A 27022-nucleotide genomic window follows, 5' to 3' on the forward strand; every position below is an offset into this window, starting at 1 on the left:
GGGTTGAGCAGTCCATTTTACTATTTAAATTAGTTTATGGACCTGTTTTGTAGCTAGAATGGACAAAAAAAAGGAAGAAAATAATGAAAAAGATCAAGTCAAGAGACAAACACTTGCTAAAGCGGTTTTGGAAAAGCCATTTTATTGCATATCATTATAACGATTTATGACAAATCTCTCCAGATATCATTTAGGAGCTGCAGAGAGAGAACATAACACAACATCACAAAGTCATTATTGGGAGACAATGAGAATGAGAGAGAAGAATGCTCTACGTATCCATACATAATCAATAATAGTACATTTCTCTCACTTCCCAGCAGTGTGAGCGGCAAAGCAGAAACTGAGCACCGCTTCGAGGAGTGAGCTCAACGACCCCTTAAAATCCTCAACCGAATAATCTCTGCCTTTCTGAGAGAAACCCAGACAGAGAAATCAAACGCAGATCGCCGGGAATAATCAAATACGATGTCAGAGAGTTTTAAACGTGATCAGAGGTAGCCACGGAAACCGTTCCATATTTCAAAAACTCCCGCCAAACGGTGGATTCCCGCCCTGCGAAGCCGTGCTCAGAGTTTACAGTGTGTGTGTGTGTGTGTGTGTGTGTGAGAGAGAGAAACCGTCAACCCATCCACCCTTCATGCCCTGGACATTAATAAAGACATATATTTGAAGGAAAAGAGGATCAGAAAATATCCAAATAGTAGATTTAAGGCGATAGTGCATAGTCTAAATGAGTTCGTGCATTGCCTACTGTCTTTATTCCTTCAGTCTGCAGCAACAGTGTGAAAACACACACACACCTTCTATTGCTCAGAACAAACAGACACGAATCTTTCCCCATTTCATGTGCATATATGGTGACAATCTCTAATATTCTCCGTGCTGGTTTGAATTACTAAATGCCTTATTCGTGTGTAAAGCCCAGAAAGCGTGACTGTACGATACAATCTGTAATTATCATCACAATCTCTTATTTACCAGCAGAGGCGCAAGCGCTATGTTCATCCTTATACCATTATAAAAACTTACGAATAAAATACAGTTGTGTAGAAAGCAACGTTGCTTTGGTCCCCTTCAAATAAGTTCTTTCTTCACGTGTTTTTTTTTTTTGTGTTTACTCATGTTTTCTTCTTCTTTTACTTCAGTTAGAAAAATAGATCCAGAATCGGGACTATCATTGAGGGAATGTGTCCTTACAAAAAAATATCATTCCGCTCTTTTCTATTCTAGACGATGACGTGAAAACACCAATTTGGTCCTCAGTGCGAGTGAAGCCGTCGAGTGTGATTGTCAAGAGAACCATTGTGTGTGTTTTTTTAATACACTATGGCACTAAAATAACGATAATATAAAAAGACGAGAAGGAATCTCTGAGTTTTCCTGGACGTTATCGTCCGAGGCTTGAGTGTGTGTGTGTGTGTGTGTGCGTGTGTGTGAGGGAACGCTGCGGTTCGGCTTCTTTCACTCTGGTTTGGGTTCGGGGGTTTCGCTCTTGGCCTCTGGGTCTTCATCGCTCTCGATTCCCGAGCGGCTGACGATGCGACGCATGGTGAAGGGTAGATCGCCACGCCTGGACACAAACACACACAGTTCAATGTCAGATATGCATTAGATCACATATGCAAGCCTCAGCGATATTGGCCCTCTGGTGACTGGGCCTGAAAACTGTTTTTATTATTATTGCATAATCTTGCATTTGTAACAATCCTCCATAAGCTTTTATGCTTAGAGTTTCCTGATGTTAAGAGTTGAAATCCCCCAATCAGAGCTTTCCTCTCAGAAAAACAGAATAGTGTCAAATAGATTATAACAGAAATATATACATAAAAAGAAAACGGATAGACAAATTATGGACGCTTGTTTCCACCACAGAATAAAACAATTCAAAAGGTAATTGCGACTTTTAATTTTAATTTGATCTCATTGCGACTAATCTCATAAACTCAAGACTTTCTTTCTTGCAATTGCGTGATATAAAGTCAGAATTGGGTTTAAATTGTTTTATTCCGTGGCAGAAACAAGATCAGATAAAAATAATAATAATAATAATTCCAAATAGTTGAACATAATTGTAATGTATTTTTGGAATTATAGTATATATATATAGTTTTTGTATTTCTATCATTTTTTTATTCGTCTTTTCTTTTTTTCTTTTTTTTGTCTAGTTTGTAAAAAAAAATTTATTTCAGTATTAGTTAAGTATCATAAGTAAAATTTAAACAAAATGAGAAATGCTGCCTTAGCAAGCTAGCTAGCTGAAATTGTAGGTATAATTTATATTATTTCAGTAACAAATGTTTGTTTATTGTTTTAGTTTTCAATAATAACCCTGATGTGAACGTGCAATAAAGACGGGATTACTAATCGCAATTGAAATATTGAGTAAAATGACACGAGTAAGCGTTACGGTTTAGCTGTGGTGTTGATGCGCACCTGAGTTTGCTCTTCAGACTGTTGACCTCGCGGTTCATGGCGTCGGCTGATTCGGTGGCGTCCTCCAGCTCTCTCTGCAGTTTCCTGCGGTTAGCGTTCGCTCGCTGCGCCTCCTCCTCCGCCTCCTCCAGCTGACGCTTCAGCTGCTTCATGCGGCTGTTCAACTTGTCCGACTGCAGACAATCACAGGGTCACAATCTGCTCAAGCGTGCTGCGGTGTAATGTGCACAGAGATGAGGAGAGCGTCACCTGGTCTTTGAACTGCTCAGAGTTGCGTCTCTCGTCGTCCACCTGCAGGATCACCTCCTTCAGCTTCTTCTCTGTACGACGCACCAGTTTGGACGCCTGCTGCCGCTCTCTAAACACACACGTCACACAGAGTCAGTCCAGTGCTTTCACTGTCATTAGAGATAGATGCATTTTTAATTGCGTACATTTATCGTGAATAAAACACAGCTACTGACCAATCAGAATCAAGGAGTGGAACTAACGGTTTAATAAGTTAGTATATAATTGATATATCTTGTATGATACATAGTCTAAAAATGTATTTGTATTTTTTGTTCTTGTTGATTTGTATGTGTATTGTAATAAAAGCGTCCAGTTTTCCCCTCACTTGGTCTCGACGTCGAGCTGCTCCTCCACCTGACCGATCTTGGCCTCCAGGGCGGCGATGGTGGCCTTGTACTTGCTCTTCACGGCTCCCTCCAGTTCAGTCAGTTTGAGCTTCAGCTCCTTGTTCTGCCGCTCCATCTGTGATCGAGCGCCTTCCAGACGCTGCGTGGTGCTGCGCTCGGCCGTCAGCTCCACGTTTATCTGGTCCGTCTGCAGACGAACAAGAGAGACAGATATTCATAGACGTTTCGTAGACAGAACACGTTTTGTTAATCCATCTGTCTACAGACAAACAAGAGAGATATTCGTAGACACAGAACACATTTTGTTAATCTTTAGTCCATCTACAGACAAACGAGAGAGATATTCGTAGACATTTCGTAGACACAGAACTAGGGATGGGCGATATGGCCTAAAATCCATATTGCGATATACATTGCAGCCTCTTGCGATAACGATATATATCACGATATATAAATTATAATAAAACCATTTCAGAACAGGTTACACAGACCCTAATGAAAGCCAAACAACTGCTAAATATATATTTTTTTTAACGAAAGAAAGAAACGGTGTATGTCGTTTTGAGAACATTTATTGTGCAAAACTGTAATTATACAACATAATGTTGCAGATAAATAAAATTCAAGAACACTAGCTGCAGAGACTTTAAGTAGCCCTAATGTAAGCCATAATCATCAAAATTATAACAAATAAAGGCTTGTAATATCTCACTTTGCATGTAAGGAGTCTATATAATATATTAGTTTCACTTTTGCATGATATTCTAATTTTTCGAGTTTCTTCTGTTATACGTCAACTAAAGAAAATGCTTCAAGTATAAAAGTTTATTTACAGTAGTGCCATGCCATAGACAGTAAAAAGTGCAAAACAGTGCAGAAGGCACTCGAAATCAAATGTAGTTTGGCTATTTTTTTTAAAGGACACAAAAGATGCAAAGAGCAGAAAAACTGATGTCTTCTCAGTTAAAAAGCAACACAACAACGAATCTTAAAATCGGGCACACAGAGTTGTGTTTACACCACTATTTTGTGAATACGCGCTGGTATTCAGTGACATGTTTAGTTTTGAGGTGGTAGAACAGATTAGTCGTGTGTGTTACCGAACTGTTGCCCCACACACTCTGTATAGTTTGCTGCTGCTCGTCGGACGGCTTAAATCCAAACCAAGTCCAAATAATGGATGTTGCACCGATCTTTTTCACCAGCTCCTCCGTTTCGCTGTCAGCCATGTTTACTCAAGATGACGACGAATATGATGCGTTTCAGCCGGTTGCAGCTCGTGGCTCTAAATTTCGCGGGTAGATTGCGTCATCAACATGCATTATCGCGATAGTGCAATAGGATTAAAATCTCTATCGTAGGCCAATTTTGTATCGTTTATATCGCATATCGTTTATATCGCCCATTACTACACAGAACACATTTTGTTAATCTTTCGTCTGTCTACAGACAAACAAGAGAGATATTCGCAGGGATTAAAGCAAAAAAAAATATTTTGACTGAAAAATGTTCCATGGCCAAACCCCGTTCCACAGCCTGTCACACATCTAGTGTGAAGTTTTCTTCTTCTTGTAATTAGGAGTATAGTGAGTACATCGCATGCATTACCTTGAAATACTCAAAGAACATTTGCATTTAAATAAAGGCCATTTTGAACTGCGTTTCGATTATTTACACACTTTTATGAAATGTCAATGTTTTCAATCTAATGCTTTTAAAAGACTTGACTCTGTGTGATGTAGTCATACAAATAATACAATATTTGCATAAATTTAACAAGTTTTTATTTCTCAAATAATAAAAGCCAACAGAGCCTTTGCTGCAAAGTGAGCTAAATAACACAAACTATATTTTATATTTTAACCTAGCCATTATGAATTAATAATATAATGTTATTTTTGATATAAAAAGTGAACAGCATGAGCAGGGCCGTACACAGGGTTTTATAAATAAAGAGGTCCTTGCTAAAGGCATCTTGCTAGCGGGGGGTTCGGGAGCAAACACAGACAAGCGGAGTGATACAAACAGTGAAGTCTCCCAGTGCTTACTGGTGAAACATAACATAATATTCGAGGGCCATACAAATATTAATATTTATACAATACTACTATGGAATTATATTTAATAGGTGCTTGTGTTGTTAAATTGAGCTTATATTTTCCACTGTAATTAGCAAAGAACATTTATATGTGTTAAATAGGAATACATTATAATAATGTTAATCTCATGGGCACAGTATGCAACACCTGCTCTTCCTCTCTCATCTCTATTCTTCTCGCAGTCTCCCAATCTTTACCTGTATATCTTACCTTCCAAAAGCTGATATTTGATTGATACAGTCGTTGCAAACGGCCCTAAAGACTAACTTACTTAGATTTTTCCATTCACCTTGCCTGGGAACACAAGCGAGACGAGTTGCAACAGCGTCGCTCTCTATTTGAGCGCACTTTTCGCGCATCTACATAAAAAAAAAAACGCATGTGAGCGCAAAGATGTGAACGGCCCCTAAAGCAGCTTAGATGAGGTCGGTTATCGTGGCGATATGCAATATCATTGCAGCACCAAAGTAGAGTTAACATTAGGCAATCATTTCACAACCTTCATTTCGCACTTATCCTGAGCAGTTTTTCCGTGAGCGGGTATAGAAAACCCGGAGTGGATCAGGAGCGGAGTTACCACAGAATTCTCAGTGCAGATAGGAACGTGCTTTAGCGCCACTCCAGGCTTTGATCACATCCCCCTCCGCAGGGTGAATACACCTCGTCCTTCCTTAAGACCCATTCAAACTAAAATGAAGACCTTTATTGCACCATTTGAGAAATGTAAGCATATTTACGGCCTTAAAATGATTAAAAGTGAACTTAAGACAATGACAGGGGAGCCCTGATATTAACGGAAATCCGTCGTAGCGACGGAGAACTTTAATCCTGTATTCGTAGACATTCCGTGGACAGAACAAGTTTAGTCAATGTCGGGAGTGTGTCGTACCTGCAGCAGGGATCTCTTCAGCCGATCGTTCACCAGCTCTGTGTTGTTCTGCTCCTCCTCAAGCTCCTCCTCCAGCTGAGCGATACGAGCCTCCAGACGCCGCCTCTCGTCCGAGCCCAGAGCGCTGATCACACACACAATGCCGGGTTACAAACAGCAAGATTACTGCTCATCACAGCCAGTGTTTTCACATGTAATTCAGGTGTGTTTGATTACTGGGCATTATAGCAGCTGAAAAAAAGACAAACGGCTCGAGAAATCTGAAAAATGTCAAATAAAAATGTTCTATTGTGTCTGTGCAAATGGTGCCACGTGTATTTGTCAGAACCAAAGCAAAAACTAAAAGTGTTTTAGTTTAGTTTGTTTGGTTTAAAATAGTATTTTTTATTAAATATAGTATTTTTTATTGTATTGTATATATACACGTTAAATAATGCAATCAATAATCTTAAAAAATACTGGGAGAATATTATTAATTTAAGTAACTCAAATTAAATGGGTTAAATTTATAGTGCAAATAAAAATAGGGTCTTCAAATTATGTTTCAGAAATACATTTAATTATAATTTGAATTGATCAATTATATCTATCAATTAGATGCATTGAATCATTCTTTAAAACAATGGAAGATTTTTTTTGAATAATTGTAGTTGTCTTTGGATTAAAAAATAGCTAATGAAAAATAGTAGGCCAAATAATATAATAATAAAGTTTTTAATTTATCTTTTATAAACCAGTGTCCTTATTATTAAATATTTTCCCATTAGAGAAATCAAATAAAAAAATCAAATCGAAACACTGGAAGAATATTAATGTCTTAGTTCTGAATAAAATTTTCTTAAAAACTAAAATGTTTTTTTTTTTTTTTTTGGTCCAAAAAATAATAAAACAGTTGAGCATAAAAAACAAGTTTTCAAATGATTTATTATCAATGTGTTTCATTATGATTTGCATATGGAATGTGATAATGACGTGATGTAAATGTTTTCTCACCCTTTGGCGGCCTGGCTGTTGATCTCGTCCTGCAGTTCGTCTCTCTCCTGCTGCGCTAGTCTCTTGGCCCGCTCGGCGGCCGCCAGTTCCTGCGAACGCATCGAGAGACGTCAGACTGACCCCTGACCTGAGCGATGAGCGATGAGGAGAGAGAGAGAGAGAAACACACTGACCTCCTGCAGCTGGATCATCTCGGCCTCCATGCTCTTCACCTTCTTCTCGTTCTCTTTGCTCTGGGCCAGAATCTCCTCGCGGGACAGGCGCGTGTCGTCCAGCTCCCTCAGCAGGTCCTTCATCTGAGCCTGAGACACAACAGCACACACGAACACTCAGATACGCGTGTAGGCTGCGGTTAAAGGAGTGTGTTGTGGCGGAACGTCCATTACTACAGAATGTGTGTTAAAATAACTCGTATTAAAGCACTTAAAATGGAAGTTCATGAGCCAGAATGTTTTATTTTGATATTTGCTCATTTAATTCGTTAATTTTTTTGTATTTTGAACTCTTATAGTTTTTTATTATTTTTCTTTTCAATTTGTTACATTTAAAAAATATATATATATTCCATTTTAATTCGTTACATTTTTAGTCTTTTTAAATTTCTGTTTTATTTTTTATATTTTCCATTTTAATTCGTTAAATTCGTCATTTTTAGTCTTTTTAAATTTCTGTTTTATTTTTAAGATTTTCCATTCTTAGTATCTTTATTTTAAGATTTTCCATTTTAATTGGTTACATTTTTAGTATCTTTAAATTTTTGTTTTATTTTAAGATTTTCCATTTTTATTTGTTACATTAAGTATTTTTATTTTATTTCAGTTTGAGTTATTTTAGTACTTAATAAACTAAATTAAAATGATAAATGTACTTAAGGCAACTAGCTGAAATAAAATAAGCCAACATTTCTCAGTTTCGTGGATTTTGAATTGAAGAACTAAACTAATAAAAGTGACAAAAATGCACAACCAAATTACTAAATTCAAATGAAAAATAAAAATATTAACAAATTACAGTATATAATAAAAATATACAGAATGTAATAAAACAAAAATCTGAATCAAATCAATACCTGTATTATTACGAAGCTCTTATGACTTGCGTTTATACTTTTCAAACAGTGTGTATTTAATGTTTTGTGATGATTATCATTATTTATTTAATGACTGGTAAACATTTAATTTGCCTCACCACAGTGTTTGTGCACAAGTGTGAGTATTTTGAAGCCTTGTTCAGCTCATCACAGGGGTGTGTGTGTGTGTGTGTGTGTGTGTGTGTGTGTGTGTGTGTGTGTGTGTGTGTGTGTGTGTGTGTGTGTGTGTGTGTGTGTGTGTGTGTGTGTGTTTTCTGGCGCTGAGGACGCACCTGCACTTTCTTGAGCTGCTTGAGCGCCTCGTCGCGGCTCTTGTTGGCCTGGTCGATGGCGGCCTCCAGCTCCTTCAGGTCCAGCTCCATCTTCTTACGCGCCGCCATCGCCAGCGTGCGCTGCTTACGCTCGTCCTCCAGCTCCATCTCCATCTCACGCACCTCAAAACACACACACAACAACATCAACCACGGCTACAACAGCTATACACAACTATATATAAAGCTCTGCTTTTTCATCCAATTAATCGAGGAAATAATCGATTTCCTCAATTAATCGGGTTAAAAGCCAATTTATGCATACATAGTATATATACATACACACTCTATATAAATGAAAAAGTGGCTTTTTAGTCCGACTAATAGAGGAAATAATCAACAGATTCATCTTCATTCATACATATATATATAAATAAATAAAAAGTACAAATTTAATCCGATTAATCATGGAAACATGTTTATACATGTTGATATGTTGATTATTCACTACGATTAATCAGAATAAAAAGCCAATACATATACAATACAATATACAAACTATATATATATATATATATAGGCTTTTTAATCAGATGAATCGAGGCAATAATCGACAGATTAATCAAACATCAAATAAGCACTGAAATGATAAGTTAGTAGAGGCGTGTGTTTCATCAGGGGAGTGTGTGTAGTTGTTCTGCACCTGCTTGACGAGCTGCCTCTTCTTCTCCTCTCCCAGCTCGTCTCGGCCCTGCAGGTCTCGCTCGTACTGAGCCTTCATGGCCTGCATGTTGACCTCCAGCCGCAGCTTGGCGTCCTCGGTGGCCTGAAGCTCGTCCTCCAGCTCCTCCAGCTGCGTCTTCATCTCCTCCAGCTGCTGCTCCATCGAGCGCTTCGACTTCTCCAGATCGTGCACCTGAGAGAGAGAGAGAGAGAGAGAGAGAGAGAGAGAGAGAGAGAGAGAGAGAGAGAGAGAGAGAGAGAGAGAGAGAGAGAGAGAGAGAGAGTCAGACTGCTGGAGACGAGGCGCTGAATGAACTCCAGGCGACTGGAAAAGGCACTTACGCTCTTGCCCACGTCGTCCTTCGAGGACACCAGGTCCTCCATCTCGGCGCGGAGCAGTTTGTTGGTTCGGTCCTGCTCCTCCTTCAGGTCGGTGAGGGCCTCCAGCTCTCGGGCCAGCGCTAACACACGGGTCTCCTTCTCACGGGCCTCGGCCTCGGCACGGTCGCGCTCCTCTGCGTATCGGGAGGAGATGGACTTCTCCTCCGCCAGCATCTGCAAAACACCAGCACGTCAGGCACTCACACTCATGCTCAGCTGTTGCTGTTTGATGGGGGTCTGCAGAAATGCTCAAAAGTATCATTTCCAGATTGATTAGTTTGTCGTAATCCAGCAGCTCTCAAGCTTTTTGATTCGTCAACAACAAATCAAGGGCCTCCATGACTTTTCCCGCCATTCTTGATTTAAGGGTAAATCATGATTTTCCCAAGTTTCAAAAATAAATTGTATTTTTTAATCAAAACTGAATAAATAATAAAAAATATTTATATATATAAAACTTTGGTATGATACAAAAAAAAATTATATATTAAAAAAAATTGTCGTAAAAATGCCTATCACTAAGATTTTAAAAAAAGATGGTTTCTCAAAATACCTGAAAAAATAAATTAAAATTAGTTATTTAATAAGCATCTTAAATAAAAATAAATAAAAAGACAAAAATTAACAACAAAATGACTTAAAAAAGCTAGAAACATAACTAGAAAAATGTATATAAAAAATTGTCCATGTCAAGGATTAAAACAAAGATAAATAAATGTAAAAAAAATGTTTTATATCAAATAAAACAAAATAAAAAATGTCAATACAAATAAAATAAAAACTACAACAAAATAACTTAATCTCAACAATATATATATTTTTTCAAATGCCCATGTTGTTTTCTAGATTTGATTTTATTAAGGATAAAAATTTTTTTTTTTTAAACACCTAATAAAATATTTAAAAATGACATCCCGGAAAAAAAAAGACAAACTATAATAAATCTATATTTAAAAATAAATAAATGTAAAAAAGCAAAAAAAAAAACTATTTTAACTAGAAAATGTACATTCATAAAATATATATTAAAAAAAGCCCATGTCATTAAGATTTTTTTTTTGAATGCATGTTAAAATATTGTAAAAATGACATCCCTGAAACTAAAACTACTAAACCTAAAATATAAACATTAGAATTTTTTTTTTTTTTTAAGCTCAACATAACTAGAAAAAAAACATTAAAATGCCCATGTTGTTCAAATATGTTCAATTGTGTATTACTTGCACAAATAAGTGTGTAGTTTTAGCTCACTTGAAAGCTCATCTCTAGAGTTTGAAAGCCGCTGGTGTACTGGACTAAACTCATGCGGACTCTCACCTGGTCGAACTTCTTCTGCTTCTTCTCCAGGTTGGAGACGATCTGCCGGAGGTGGTCCTGGTCCACCAGCATGTCGTCCAGCTCCTGCTGCAAGCGGGTCTTGGTCTTGTCCAGCTTGTCGAAGGCGGAGCATCTCTCGTCCAGGCGCTGCGTCACACTCTCCAGGTCTCGCTGAACGCGCTTCTTCGTCTCCTCGGCGCTCTCCAGAGACCCCGCCTCCAGCTCCACCTTCTTCTTCATGTCCACCAGCTGCACACACACAGAGACTTATTACACTGTACTTCATTATATTTTACAAATGTGCCGTTATCTCTTTAGCATCAAACTCTTTGTTGACTGAACAGCCAGAATTTAAGATAAGTTTTATACAAATTTAGCCGATTCATTTCTAAAATGATGACTTGACTATTATAATTGTACTATTGAAATAGTTTGCTAAAAAAACTAAAAACAATAGCATGCACTGCACAGTATAGACTTGACAGTTTGCTAATTTGTTTATTTAAGGCCATATTAGCTGCATGAAAATAGTAGAAATTAAGAAAATTATGTAATTTAACTATTATATTTATTGCAAAATTATAAAAAATAAAGCAATTATACAAGCTCTTTCAGTTTGACATTTGACAAAGTTTCATTAAAAATGTCTATTAACGAATATCTGAATAAATCTGTTGCCTAATTGCATTCTCATGAACAAATTTTCACAATCATTTGTGTTCACAAAAAATCAGATCATTATCGAATCATTCAGACCACTTTATAACCAGAACCGACTCAAATGAACAAATCTACAATAAATCAAAATCTATAGTGAAATTCCACAATAATGTGTGTTCACTGGAGGAGGCAAAAAAAAGCCATTTTGATTCAGACCTTTAATGAATAATTCAAACCACTTTATGAACAGAACTGACTCAATTGAACAAATCAAATTCTATAGAGAAAATTATATATTCACTATATCATTCAGAACACTTTATGAACAGAACCGACTCAAATGAACAAAAATCACCCAGAAATCAAACATAACTACGGCTAGCAAAGTGAATTTAACTCTGTTACACCACTTAAGCTCTACTCTAGAGACATTAGTTTGTTTTGAGGATGTTTCAGACAGTTTTGATGAACTATTTCAGAGCAGAACATAACTGTAGAATTGTGTAGAGCGCTAGAGTTCCGTGTGTGTGTGTGTGTGTACCTGCGCCTGCATGGTGTTGAGATGTTTCTCCAGGTTCCTCTTGGCGGCCTCCTCCTCCTCCAGCTGCTCCTTCAGGCTGTGCTGCTCGTCCTCCAGCTGACGCAGACGTGTGTTCAGAGACAGCTTCTGACGCGTCTCCTCCTGAAGCACTTCCTGCAGACACAAACACACTCAGGTGAGCCACACATACACACACCTGCAGGAGTATCCCATGATCCCTCAGGGTCATGCCCTCATGTGTACCTGCACGTCCTGCAGCTGCGACTCCACGGTGGACCAGTCCTTCGTGGCTTTGATGGACTTCCCTTCGGCTTCGCTCAGCAGACTGTTGACGTTATCCAGCTCCACCTGAACATTAATATTACAATAACCACTTAAACACAAGTTAAAGTGGAATATCAGCAGATCTAGAGTGTAAAAAAAAGTGGTCAAAGTAAAACACGTAATAAGTAAAGGTGAAATATTTTGTCATGTGCCCATTGACCATTATCAGAAGACCATAAACATACGAATGTGTTGTTAAATTATTGAAATAATAACTTAAATTATTCAAGGTACTTCCAGAAAATATTTAACACGTGACAAAAGTATGGAAGCCCATTTTTGCTATAAAAATCATGCCTTTGGTAAATCATGATTAGAGCATGCTAAGTAGAAGTGACATACAAATTCATAATTATTACACACTAGGTCAAAATTATGACAAAAAAGTTGAAATTACAACAAAAAGTTGAAATCATGACATACTACGTTGAAATTATTACATGCAAAGTTGAAATTACAACAAAAAGTTGAAATTATGACATACTACGTTGAAATTATTATATGCAAAGTCGAAAGTACAACAAAAAGTTGAAATTATGACAAAAAGTTGAAATTATGACCAAAAAGTTGAAATTACGCAAAAAGTCGAAATTATGACATCAAAATTATGACAAATAGTTGAAATTGTGACAAAGTCAAAATTAAGACAGTAAATTGAAGTTGACATTCAAAGACGAAATTACTACATAAAATTAAGTTAAGGTCTAAATTATGAGAAATTAAAGTCTAAATTATAAGATAAATAGTGATTGTTGACTTACAAACTTCTGTGATCATATCAATTCACAATTACATATTGAAAAGTCAAATTATGGCATAAAAAGTCATAATTATGGCATAGCAACTCATAATTTAGACTTTTTATGTCAGAATTTCATTATTTTGTGCCAATTAAGATTTACCAAAGCATGATTTTTTTATTTTCTTATGAGGCAGTTTGGAAATCTGTCATCAAATCAGTTTTAAATCTGTTGTTCACCAGTATTTTCTAACGTGAATGTTTGAAAGTGAGCATTCTGCGGTGTAACGGTGGTGTTGTTTTAGCGCACCTGCATCTTGTTGACCCTCTCTGCCAGCTCCAGCCTCTGTCTCTCGCTCTCAGCGTGCTTGACCTGCAGCTCCTGCACCTGCGTCTCCGCTTTCTTCCTGCGGTGCTCGGACTCTCCTTTGCCCTGCATCAGCGTCTGCAGCTCGATCTGCAGCTCGTTCCTCTCGGACTCCAGAGCCTGCTTCGTCTTCTCCACCGACACCTTGTTCTGTCCACAGACAGCAGAGGGAGTGTGTGAGGACACGGAAGCGCACGCGTGGCTGATCTCAGGTGTGTGTGAGTGTGTGTCTCACCCGTTTGACCTGCTCCAGCTGCTCGTTGAGCTCGTCGAAGGCCTGGCCGTGTTTCACCCGCATCTCAACCACAAGCTGCTCGTGAACCTTAGCCTCGTCCTCCAGATTCTTCTTCAGATGAGCCACTTCAGTCTCGCGCTTCGTCCTGCACCCCACACACACACACACGCATCGTGATGAAGTATTTAGCCATATTCAACCACTCTGATGACAATTTAAATATTTGTTTTTAAGGTGTTCAAAACTTTACAAGAAACAACTGAGAATAAAAAATGGTCTTTGCACTGACTGTAAAAATGGACATTACATTTCCACTGTTGTTAAATCAGCTATATTGAAGTATTATTTTCATATTATTATTATTATTGACTTTTAACTGTACTTCAGACATGTTCAATAGTAATGCAGTTGTATTGTTATTATACAAAAAAAAATGTTTTTATCATCATAATATTATTATTTTAAATGTAATGATAAAAATGGAATGAAATCATAATTTTAAATAAATGATGAATATATGATAATAATATAAAAAAATAATAATAATCAAATTGAGCTATTATTTTGATGTTATTACATTAATTATAAAAATGAACAACTGCAATGTAATTGGAATGTTAAATAAAAATGTAATATCTAACAAGATAAAAATATTATAATAATAAAATTACTTTTATTTTCTTATTTTTATTACAATTATTTAACTAGTTATAAAAATCTAGAAGTGTAATACAATTGTACTGTTACACTAAGAAGTGTATCTAATAAAATAAAAAAGATAGTAATAAAAATAAAATTAAGTTATTTTCATAATATTATTACTACAATAACAATGAAGAATTGCAATGAAATTCTACTGTTTAATTAAAAATGAATATCTAATCAAATAAAAAATATAATAATAAAAATAATAAATAAAATGAATATTTTTGTGCGATTGCTATTTGACTCCAGGCATAAATTAAGAATTATAATGCCATTGTACTGTTACATGAAAAATAATATCTAATACAATAAAAATGATGAAATGTATTAATAATAATACAATAATTTTTTTTATTAAATAAAATAAATATTTTCACATTTAAAACCGTTCAAGCTTATAATTTTGACTGAAGACCTTTAAGTGTCAGGTTCATGCTTCTCGTTACAAATCTGGAGAAATGCTGACACCTCTGAGAACACAGGTGTGTGTGTGTGTGTGTGTGTGCGTGCTGACCTGAGCTCCTGCTGTGCGGCCGTGGAGTCGAGTGTGTCCTCCAGCTCAGTCTTCAGGGCCTCCAGCTCCTCTCCCAGGTCCCGCCGGTGTTTCTCAGCTTTGGTGCGAGCGTTTCGCTCCAGCTCCAGGTCCTCCTGAAGTTCACTCAGCTGAGCCTCCAGCTCGCGGATCTTCTTCTGCGCCAGATTCTTCTGCGCCGCTTCCTCCTCGATCCTGGTGGGAAACGGTCAGTAACAGTCAGACACACACGCAGAACATAGACTGGGAAAAAAGATGGACGACGCCTCATGAGCTATACTGGGACCAGTCACCGGGGGCCATCGAGACGCTCTGGCTTCACTTTCAGGACTTGTGCAGCACGCTTGTCTCAGACGGATCTGGAGTGTGTTTCCCGAACAACAGCGTAACCAAAGACAATTTATATAAGAGACATGCCACTTCCTCAATACAACTATATAAGGAAAACCAGTAACGGCAAAGATGGCGGTTGTATGCACATGTCCCGCCCCTTCCGCTGGAAAGCCAATCATCTGCTTTTAACAGTCAAGCCGGGAAACATTTAAGCCTATCGTGTGGTTCCACTGACGTATGCGCACAGTTGAGGCATTCTGGATAGAGACGTAAATGAAGTTGGTGTCATGAACCCTTGCGCATGCGTAGTAAAAGTATAACCTGTGGGGAAAAAGCCGTTTTAAACCTTATTTTGGGGCAAAGTCATCAAACCTTTTCAGCGATTTATCATATTTTACTGCTGTTTCTATACATGCCGTTTGTATGTCCCGGTGACCAGTGGAAGTGCAGTTCTGACTCTGCCCACTCATTTAGACAGGAGCCTGGTCTTGTTAGTCCGAAATAGCTGCCCGGAGGCGTTGCCAAGAGGGCGGCCGAGTGGCACGACTTGCCTAAAAGGACTTTGGCGCAACTCGCTGCTTTACTACCATAGTACGATGCATAGTCACGACCGTTTCTCGAAACCATATTGTCGTAAATTGGTCGTTCAGCCACGTTGGTTAACGATGTCACTCAGGTGTTGGAGTAATAACTTCTTTTAAAGAATCTGTTTGAGATTGAATTCATGCTAGATGTTTTGATATAAATGACAGACATGTCATTGAGGACTATTTCTAATTTTTCTCCGTTATTTTCCTTTATTTCCAGATTGAATCACAGGCTCGGTCTTGCGCACTAGAGCACGATCGCACATGCGCACTCTTCAAAAACAACGCTTCAAATCTCTTGACAAACTAAAAGACGTATTCTACATAAAAGCTTGTACTGAATGCTTATTTGGCTCAAGATAAGGATGTATTGAGTCCACATATGAAAACAAGATACTCTGCTTCTAACCGCAGGTCGAGAGCTGTCGTTCCAAACACACAAGTTTGCGATGCTGTTTGCGAATGTGTGTTAGAACGATGTTTTCGGGAAACACAGACTCGTTGAACTGCTGATAACGACAGAACTTGTGACCGTAGTTGGCTAACGATGCTTTCGGGAAACACACCCCAGGAATGCAGCGGTTCCTGATCGTGATTGGCTCCTGTAGGTCAGCTGACACGCACACACACACACACACACCTGGCCAGTGCCTCCTGCAGCTCCTCCTCCTTCTTGGCGAGCTGCGCTCTGAGTTCAGCGATCTGGGCCTGTAGTTCTGCGATCTGATCCGTCAGCTCGGTGGAGTCGCCCTCCAGCTTCCTGCGGTTCTTCTCCAGCTCCTGGCGCTGCTTCTCCTCACGACGCAGGCGGTCTGAACACACACACACAGTTAACTCAGCACAACTTATCCTGCATCAATCCTCCACCAAATCACATCACTGTTAGTCAGTGCCTGATTTCTTCATAGCATCCATGTGTAGTTAATACACACTGCAGGATAAGTGAGCATGCGCGAAGACTAGGCATGCCGATAACGCCAGTCTCCGACAAAAATTGACAAAACTGTGGTAATGACAAATGACATTCTGATCTAGCATAAATTTATTTTTAAACCTGAGGTTCGTCGTATGCTATGCCCCAAAAGAAGAGAAAAGCACAAACAAAGCACGGAGAAGTGGACCTCGCTCAGCAGCAGGTGATCGCTACAGACATGGTAGCTAAAGAGGCTAACATGGAAGAATTAACCTCTCTGATTCGCAGGATAATGCGAGAGGAACTTGATGAGGCGATTAATAGACTACAACGCAGCTTAATGCTGTTAAGGAGCAGGTGCTTGTTTGTGCCACAAAAATTGGTGAAATAGAGGCTTCATTGTGTACCTTCGATAGCCGTATAACCAAACTGGAGGGCGTAAATGAAAGTTAACGTAAAGATAATGATGAACTTAAGGAGAAAACTGAGCGCTTGGAGAGTTACAATCGTAAATATAATGTCCGTGTTATGGGCCTGACCTCTGATGTCGAGAAAGGAAATCCTACAAGTTATATGTCTCAACTGCTAAAAGAGTTGTTCAGTGATAAGCTCCAGCTTGAGCCAGGGGTGGAGGTGGCGCATCGTGTTGGATCTAAGAGTAAATCTGGGCAACGGGTAATGATTGTAAGACTGCAGAGGCTGGTGGTGAGAGATGAGATTGTGAGGATTGCGAAAGAAGAAAGGGTGCTAGAGGTTCGCGGAATGAAACTTCGCTTCTTTCCTGATATCTCGACGGAGATGGCTAAAATACGAGCGAGTTTTCGGGACGTGAGGAAGAAACTATGGAATGCGGGAGTTAAGCATGGCATAATTCACCCTGCCACCTTGATTCTGACTTTCAAAGGAGATACGAAAAAGTTCTCCAACCATCTAGCTGCAGAGACATATCTAAAGACGGTCATAGAGCCTGAATTGGACAAACAAGACATGGAAGAGGCTCGATAAGAGGTAGCAGGAAGAATGTTTTGAGACTGTAGAACGGAATGTTTCATAATAACTAAATTATTAAGTTTGTTTATGTATTCGAAAATGTATGTTTATGTCTGGAGATGGCGTGGCTGCCAATTGGTTTTGTTTATAAATGTTGACAAGTGGGGTGTGCATGAGTGTGGGTGTGTGTGTGTGTGTGTGTGTGTGTATGTTTGTATGTTGTTTTGGTTGTTTGTATGTTTCTATGTGGGTTTGTCTGTAAGCTTTTCTTTTAGATGTTATTTATTGTTTTTGTACAGCTCTACTATTGACAGATGTTTAATCAGACACAACGGTTATGGTAAAAGATAGATTAAATATTAAAGGGTTATGCATAGCACATTTAAATGTATGTAGTCTGAGAAATAAGGTTCAGGATATTTCGGAAACTCTAATAAATAATAATTTGCAGAAACTCATTTAGATACAAATATTGACAATTCGTTATTGCATATAGATGGGTACAATCTGTATAGATATGATAGAAATGCAAATGGTGGTGGGGTTGCAATTTATGTTCAATATCAAATACCTGTAAAAATTAGAAATGATTTTGGTTGTGTGGGTGTAGAAGCTTTGTGGTTACAAGTACAGTTACCACATCTTCGGCCTGTTCTAATTGGTGTTTGTTATCGACCACCTAATGTACCTATAGTTTATTTAGATAAGATTTGTACTATGTTAGACAAAGTTTGTGATACAAAATATGAAATATATTTTTTAGGAGATTTGAATATTGATTGGCATTTGAATAACTGTTCGTTAAAAAATAAGTTGCTTTCATTAGCAGAGATCTGTAATTTATCACAAGTTGTTAAAAAATCAACTAGAGTTTCTTATAGATCTGATGGCACAAAAATAGCTACATGTATTGATTTAATTTTTACAAATGCCGCAGACTTATGTTCAAAAGCAATTTCTATGCCGGTAGGCTTTAGTGATCATAATTTAGTTTCAATTAATAGGAAAACTAAGGTGCCCAAATCAGGGCAGAAAATTATTGTTAAAAGGATATTTAAATATTTTAATGAAAATGAATATTGTGAAGAAGTCAGAAATGTTGATTGGTCAAAGATATTAGTTGAGGATGATGCTAATAGAGCCTTAGAGGCTTTTATTAGCTCAATAATGCCAATCATGGATAAATATGCGCCATTGAGACGAATAACTGTGAGAACCATTGCTGCTCCTTGGGTAGATTTAGAACTTAAGGAGCACATAAAGCTTAGAAATGACTTAAAGGCTGAAGCAATCACATCAGGAAATAGTATCCTGTGGAATAAGTATAGGAAATTAAGAAATTATGTTACTAAACTAAATAGAACAAAAAAAAGAAATTATTATGAAAATAAGATTAAAGAGGCAAAATCTGATAGTAGTAAAATTTGGAGTATGCTTAATACAATAATGGGGAGAAAAGCTGAAATAGTGCCATCTTTTATTGAAGTTGACGGATCATTTTTGACTAAACCCATTGATATTGCAAATCATTTAAGTTCTTATTTCAAGAATAAAGTTTCATCTTTAAGACAAGGTATGAATCTGAAACAAAAAAGTTATTTAAATAATAGAACAATATGTAATAAAATAATGGGAAATAAAGAATGCAAATTTGACTTTGAAAGAGTAAGTACTACTACAGTTGAGAATTTATTAAAAGTAATTAAAGAGAAACCATCAGGTGCTGATAACCTTGATGCAAAATTATTAAAATTAGTAGCTGATGTGATTGCTAGGCCTATAAGTTATATAATAAATCTAAGTTTAGAGAAAGGCATTTGTCCTACTAGTTGGAAAGTCGCTAAAATTATGCCACTTATAAAGAATAATAAGGAACCACTGTCGGGTAAAAATAGTAGACCTATTAGTATTTTACCCATTCTGAGTAAGGTTACGGAAAGAATTGTTTATGAACAAATCAGTATGTATTTTAGTATAAATGGTTTAAATTCTGTTTATCAGCATGCATATAGGAAGGAACATTCTACAACAACAGCTTTGGCTCAGATAACTGAGGACTAGATAAAAGATATTGATAATAAAAAGATTGTTGGAACAGTATTGTTAGATCTGAGTGCTGCTTTTGATGTACTTGATCATGAAATTTTGTTGGAAAAGTTAATTTGTTATGGTTTTGAAAAATCTGCTATTGAATGGATTAAAAGTTATCTTGCCAATAGGGAATTTACTGTAACATTTAATGGGAGTAACTCTGATATACAGACTCTTGATTGTGGTGTGCCACAAGGGAGTTGCCTTGGGCCACTTTTATTTTCTATCTTTACAAATGATTTGCCTTTTGTTTTAGAGAATTCCACCATGGCCCTATATGCAGATGATTCTACAATTTATACGTCCGCGCAAACCCTTGTTGAACTTAATACAATTTTACAAGTTGAACTAAAACTAATTGAAAATTGGATTAGGGACAATAAAATGGTGATTAATGCAGAGAAAAGTAAATGTATGGTGCTGGGATCCAAGTATTTGTTAAAAGATCCGCTTGTGTTGAGTCTGACTGTGGGGGATATTGCGATAGAACAGGTTACGGAGGTAAAGCTACTCGGTGTGACTGTTGACAGCTTGTTAAATTGGAATAGTCATATAAATCAAATATTATTGAAAATGGGCAGGAGTCTGGCAATTGTTAAGCATTGTAGAAAATTTATTCCAAATCGAGTGATGAAAATATTAGTAGAATCATTAGTTTTATCACATTTGGATTATTGTTCAATTATTTGGTCAAGTACAACTGAAATGAATTTAAGAAAATTGCAAGTTGCTCAAAATAAAGCAGCTCGGGTAGTTTTAAGTTGCCCTTTCAGGACTAGTGTTAGAGACTTGAATATTAGGTTAGTTTGGCTAAGTGTAAAAAGTAGGATTAATTATTGTATTGTTAACTTTGTTAGAAAAATTATTGTTACAAAAATGCCAGAAATACTATACAGCAGACTGTCTTTTTTTAGTGCTGTGCATCAATATTCCACTCGTCAGTCAACAGAGAGTCGTTTTTGTTACCTCCATGTCGAACTAACCTTATACAAAGGACGGTGCTGTATAGAGCAATGGTGGCATGGAATTCTCTTCCGCAGTTTTTGATTTTGGGAATGAATGCAATGAATTTTCGTAAAAGATTAAGACTTTATTTATTTACATTTGAATAGTTGTAATTATTTATATGTTTCTTTTTTGATATGAATGGTTGAAAAGAGGATGAACATTGTGAAAATTATGAACCCTATAGTAGTATTGCTGTAACTGTGTATTGTGATAATGAATAATGTAGAGCTGTTGTTTTATTGTTTTTTTTATTTATTATTTAGTACGTTGTTGTATTGTTATGTATGAATGTGTACACTCCATTTTTGTCTACATAATGTATGGTTTTATGTTATAAGAATATTTTTTTGGTGTTGAAGTCTATAGACCCCAGGAAGAATAGCTACTGTTTTTGCAGTAGCTAATGGGGATCTTAATAAACTAAACTAAACACTATAAACTAACATATGATCAACTATACACGTTAGTTTCTGCACTCACCCTCCAGGTCTGTGATCATGGCCTCGTGTTTGTTCTTCAGCTTCTGCAGGCTCTTGGACTTCTCCTCCTCCTCGGCCAGGTTGGTGGTGAACTCAGAGACTCGCTCCTCCAGAAGCTTCTTCTCCTGCAGGAGCAGCACACACACACACACACAACAGTGAGGAAAACCACCAGCGTTTGAACAACATCTAAACCAGTGCGTGTGTGTGGAGACAGACCTTGGACAGCTTGTTGTTCTGGTCGTCCAGGATCATCACTTCATCCTCGGTTTTCTTGAGCTTGGCCTCCATCGTGACCTTCTCCAGCTGCAGCTTCTGTCGGGCGGCTTCCTCCTCGTCCAGCTGTTGCTCCAGATCCTGTCGGACCAAAACACACACATTCATCACTCAGCCAATCGCAGACACACACCTGAGCCCGCTCCTGAGAGCACAGCGCTCTTTAATTTAATTCACATTTATTTGTATAGCGCTTACCCCGATGTTCTGCTGCATCTTCTTCTTCTCCGTCATGAGGTGATTGGCTCGCTCCTCCTCCTCCTCCACGCGAGCCTCCAGGTCGTGCAGGATCTCCTCCAGCTCCTGCTTCTTGGCCACCAGGCGGTTCCTCATCTCGTCGGCCTCGGCACACAGATCCATCTCCGCCTGCAGCTGCTCCTGCAGCGCCATCTTCTCCGCACCCAGCTGGAGACACAAGCACAGCGCTCACATCATACAGAACTCAGCCGATACAGAATTATACCACATTCATCAACTATATACTACAGCTGCACGATTCATTGTTAAAAAAATTGCAAAATGTAATGAAACAAGTGAAGTATTTGAGTGAGTCATTGAATCATTTGTGCAAAAACGCTGATTCATTCAAGAATGAAACCAGTGAAGTCTTTATGAGTCATTAAATAATTTGTTTAAAAACGCTGATTCATTAAGTAATGAAACAAGCGAAGTCTTTATGAGTCATTGAATAATTTGTTTAAAAACGCTGATTCATTCAGTAATGAAACAAGCGAAGTCTTTATATGAGTCATTGAATCATTTGTTTAAAAATACCGATTCATTCAGCAATGAAACGTTATGAGTGAGTCATTGAATCATTAATTCATGAGATCTGTTCAAAATGCTGATTCATTCATCATTGAAACGTTATGAGTGAGTCATTGCGTCATTCATTCAAGAGATTTGTTCAAAAACTGAAGTGTTTATGAGCAAGTCATTGAATCATTAATTCAAGAGATTTGTAAAAAAGATTGCGGATTCATTCAGTTTGTCTATTCAGAATCGTGAGAATCATGATAAAATAAAAATCAAGATTCTCAATTTATCCAGAACCGTGCAGCTCTATTATATATAATTCAAAAAAAAAAAAAAAAAAAAAAAAAGGTAACCCTTTCGAATAGACTGTTAGTGCGCTTCACACCTGCTTCTGTTTGACCTCGAGCTCCTGCAGCTGCTGCTCAGCGAACTGCTGCTTCTCCCGAACCTTGTGCAGCTCGTCGTCTTTGGCCTGCATCTCCTCTTCCTGTCGGCTCACCTGCAGCAGCGGCTTCACCTGAAACACACACACACAGGGCATCAGTACAGAACACACATCAGGCACACCTGAACATCTGTGTGTGTGTGTGTGTGTGTGTATTAACCTTGGTGAAGAGTCTCCACCACTGCCAGTTCCTGAGCTTCAGGTAGGCAGCGCAGTTCCTCTGGATCACTCTCATGGCCGTCAGCTGCTGCTGTCTCTTAGCGAACGCCCTGCGCAACACACACACGCACAGCTCAAAACCACATGACATCAATATTAGGGATGGACATTTCAAGCAAAAATAATATTCAATGATCGCTGAGAATTATTAGAAAAACGCACCTCTCCCCCACATGCTCACCGGTAAAACACGTTCGCTCAAATTCCGCTCCCATATACAATTTCTCGGTACTGTAGGCTAATATACGTGTTGTACTCATTAAAGAAAACACATTTAGTTTCATATTTATGTTCAAATGATGTTATATTTTAATTTCATCTATGTTGATTATATGAAAAGTGAACAGCATGAGTAAGATAGAATCATAAGATGCGCAATATATCGGGAGACATATGGAGTGGGTCAGACATGATTTTGACCACTTCATTAAGTTTTGTTTTGTAGAAAGCCTTTCTTTAAAGTGAATTTAGAGTCAGCATCGTCAACCGACATTGACAGAAATCGCTAGTTTATTAATAAACAATTCGAATGTCTCCTTGCTATATTTGACATTCATAATCATTACTTTTGCCGGTTCTTTGTGCCAGCTTTTTTGGTGTTACGTCACCCTCTGGTTACATGACACCACCGCATCAGCACCAAAAACATGGGGATTTTTTCAGACAATAAATCGCACAACCTATTCGATATTCTGTAATTAAATCAACTAATCAAATTTTCGCAAATCGTGACTCATCCCTAATCAATATCGCTGTTTAATGGATTCCCACATAGAAACGTCCCTCCACCTGACACCAACTGCCTCTGACTAGCAATACCTAATCAGCCAATCATTTTGTCATTGGATTGTGCACTTTCTCCGTTTTCATTTTTTAGTAAATATTGTGTAAAACAAGAGTTCATCTAACTAAGCTGTATTATGTGTGTGTCGTGAGGCTCACTTGCGGGCGACGTATCCACGGCACCAGGCCTGGAAGTTGATGATGACGTCGGTGATCTTCATGTCTCGCTCTTCCTCGAGGTGAGCCAGGACTCCAGCACGGAAAAACACCTTGCTCTGTCCGATCCGGTACAGGTTGGGATCCAGCTCCAGCGCTTTGATCTGAGACACGGATGAAGAGTTTATATTTAAAAACCATTTATTACATTTTTATGTTTTGATTTAATTAACTTTCCACTAACTCCATGCAGTTCCCTCACTGACCACCAGGGGTTTGCAAACCCCAGTTTCAGAAACCCCGAGCTAAAGTCCCACCGGACGCCTTTAAACCGGTTTATTTCAAATACAGAATTGGTCTCACCATCAGCACACAAGCCTGTTTGCCGTCCATGAAGCCCTTGGGAATGGCGTTGGGCGTGAGGATTTCATACCTGAGCGAAAAAACACAAACCACCATTAACACCAGTGAAAAAACACAATCAGGTCTTGTACTCGAGTTCAGTTAGCAAGAAGTAATTCAGTTAGATTTAGTTTGTAACAGATGCTGCATAGACAGGTACCTCTGCCTGAACTCCTGGAAGACGATGCGGTTGGGGAATCCCTGTCTGCAGATTCGGATGCCCTCCAGCACACCGTTACAGCGCAGCTGATCCAGAACCAGGTGAGGGTCCAGCTTACCCGCCTGAGACGGACCGAGACACAAAACACACATGCTTACGATGAATTCAGGACACATTAAGCCTAAAGTATAGGCTTCATACAGGACTTCAATTTCAAAAAGTAAAATTTGGCACCTACAAACCGTTTAAATAATCATCTTTCTTCACAAACTTTTTTTTTTTTTTACCGTACCTTTTTCTCGTGGTTGGGAATGATGCAGCGGACGAAGTTGGGGTTGGTGTTTCTGAGGGTGGCCATGAGTTTGGAGAGTTGCTCCTTATAGAGCTGACCAACCGTCCGAAACATTCCCTTACGGGTCTTAAACGCTCCCGGCAGCTCCGACATCCCGGCCACTTTATCCAGGCCCACGATACGGTCCACTGAGACAGAGACAGAGAGAGAGACAGGGTCACTGCACTGCACAACGCTTCGATCTCCAGCATGCAGTCGGGTCATGATGATGTGAAAACTTCCCACGGTTCAGTGGGTCACACACACACGTCAGCACTGGTGACAAAACCACAGAGACACACGATGCTGGTGAAGAGTGGAGGGGAAACACACACAGGAAAATGGATCCAACTCAATGCAGTGCAGGTGACACGTACGCACGTGTGTGTGTGTGTGTGTGTGTGTGTGTTCATGGGTCCAAAATAAACACTCACCTCGTTCATGAAAACACAAGTTGAACTGAATGACACAAACTTCAGAACAATTACGAACAATTCATTCTCCTTGTGTTTCATGAATGAGGCTCAACGAGCACAAAAAAGTGCAAGAAAAACAAATGTTTTCAGTTCGCCACTGCTTTTCAATAAGCAGCACATGGCTTACAATTTGACCAAGTAGGAACGACAGTCTGGGACTTTTTTCCCAAGTCAAGAGCAAATCAAATTAGACGGGCAGGATTGTCTCGTGTTTGTACCTTTTGTTTAGATGGAAAACGTAATAAATGAACAGTAAGTATTTAATACAGTCTACATTTGTTTTCTATTTGAAGCAAATATATTAAGCAGAAAACTTGCATTTTTTGCATTGGATATGACATTACATGTTTTTGTGGGTCTGGCTAGTTTACAATGCTGATGCAAGTAATATAAAAGTGGAAAAAACAGATAAATATTTATTATTTTTATTATTATTATTATTTTCATGAAGCAAAAATAAATATAGGGTATATTTCCCAATTTGTTATAAACCCACCATTGTCAGGTTTGGCTGAAGTGAATTTTTGAACCCTGTGTGTGTGTGTGTGTGTGTGTGTGTGTGTGTGTGTGTGTGTGTGTGTGTGTGTGTGTGTGTGTGTGTGTGTGTGTGTGTAACTGCATACTGTGGTCATGTTTCACGAGTGAGAACAGAACCAAACCCATGCAGTTTATACCCATTTCTGCAGTACCACAGACCAACAGCGGGGGCGCCAAAGCACACTATTACACAGAGAGGAGAGACAGCAGAAATATCAGAGAAAAAAAAACATTATCAACACCTCGGAGAAACACAGTCACACTGGACAGCTGATGGATGGATGGATGGAGGGGGAAAAGAAAGTCACGGGAGAGAGAGAAATCAAGAGACGTCACCTGGTTCTAAATGAAGGTATGGAAAACGCTGATAGAAATAAGCTCTCTGACAGTTCTGGACCTCTGAGAGACGGGAGACGGTGTGTACAGAGGTCCAGGAGGACAAGAAAAAAAGGCACGCACGGATGGATGGATGAAAACAGAGGACCAAACACCAGACGATACGAGCAGAAGAGAACAAATCCAGTGAGTTTCCACCGATGTTGCCATGTTAAAGGTGGCCTGAGTCTAAATGCATCAGTCATTGTTCGCCTTCACGTCAACATTTCTCCATCAACCCTCTGCTTTAGGACTAGTTCACTCCTTCATTCCTCACTTCATCCAAGATGTTCATGTCTTTCTTTCTTTAGTTTGGTTTTTGAGGAGAACATACCAGGATTTCTCTCCATATAGTGGACTTCAATGAGGTTTACAAAGCGAACGTGCAAAGATCAAGTCAAACGCCATTTACAAAAAAACAATGATGTTGGACGATTTTGAAGTTGGAGGAGAAAATGAGATTTTCATCCTACTATATATTTTTGAACCGGAACACGCGTGACCTTTCAACCTGATTACGTAATGTGTGGCTCATGACAGCTAGTGCAAGACAAGCATTTGTGGTTAGAAAGTATATAAATGTTTATTTTTTAGCTTGATAAGATCCTTATTCCTCGGCTGGGATCATGTAGAGCCTCTGAAGCTGTAATTTAGACCATTGAAGTCACAATATGGATAAAAATCCTGGAATGTTTTCCTCAAAAACCTTCATTTCCTTTTGACTGAAGAAACAGAGACGTGAACATCTTGGATGACGTGGGGGTGAGTGAATGATCAGGAAATTT

General features: G+C 38.4%; 2 protein-coding genes across 3 annotated transcripts in view; one reads left to right on the top strand and one right to left on the bottom strand.

Annotated features, from left to right (window-relative positions):
- LOC307000842 (CCN family member 1) overlaps positions 1–27022 on the top strand; it is a 249198-nt gene that overhangs the window by 25848 nt on the left and 196328 nt on the right. The gene's annotated exons all lie outside the window — the stretch shown is intronic.
- myh9b (myosin, heavy chain 9b, non-muscle) overlaps positions 122–27022 on the bottom strand; it is a 60393-nt gene continuing 33492 nt past the window's right edge. For both annotated transcript variants that reach the window (XM_079632465.1, XM_079632464.1), the window contains 26 exons: positions 24811–24998; positions 24519–24640; positions 24320–24389; positions 23960–24120; positions 22959–23067; positions 22739–22870; positions 21796–22002; positions 21541–21678; positions 21323–21446; positions 16481–16652; positions 14903–15115; positions 13684–13828; positions 13392–13598; positions 12262–12366; positions 12019–12171; positions 10818–11066; positions 9462–9674; positions 9100–9312; positions 8418–8579; positions 7229–7357; positions 7056–7144; positions 6063–6186; positions 3053–3261; positions 2686–2794; positions 2437–2609; positions 122–1573 (listed from right to left, as the gene is read on the bottom strand). In XM_079632465.1, the coding sequence (XP_079488591.1) occupies positions 1465–1573; positions 2437–2609; positions 2686–2794; positions 3053–3261; positions 6063–6186; positions 7056–7144; positions 7229–7357; positions 8418–8579; positions 9100–9312; positions 9462–9674; positions 10818–11066; positions 12019–12171; positions 12262–12366; positions 13392–13598; positions 13684–13828; positions 14903–15115; positions 16481–16652; positions 21323–21446; positions 21541–21678; positions 21796–22002; positions 22739–22870; positions 22959–23067; positions 23960–24120; positions 24320–24389; positions 24519–24640; positions 24811–24998 (4025 nt within the window). In that variant the 3' untranslated portion in view covers positions 122–1464. The remainder of the gene's footprint in view (positions 1574–2436; positions 2610–2685; positions 2795–3052; positions 3262–6062; positions 6187–7055; positions 7145–7228; positions 7358–8417; positions 8580–9099; positions 9313–9461; positions 9675–10817; positions 11067–12018; positions 12172–12261; positions 12367–13391; positions 13599–13683; positions 13829–14902; positions 15116–16480; positions 16653–21322; positions 21447–21540; positions 21679–21795; positions 22003–22738; positions 22871–22958; positions 23068–23959; positions 24121–24319; positions 24390–24518; positions 24641–24810; positions 24999–27022) is intronic.

This window comes from Phoxinus phoxinus (assembly GCF_949152265.1).
Source record: "Phoxinus phoxinus genome assembly, chromosome: 1".
Lineage (NCBI taxonomy): Eukaryota > Metazoa > Chordata > Actinopteri > Cypriniformes > Leuciscidae > Phoxinus > Phoxinus phoxinus.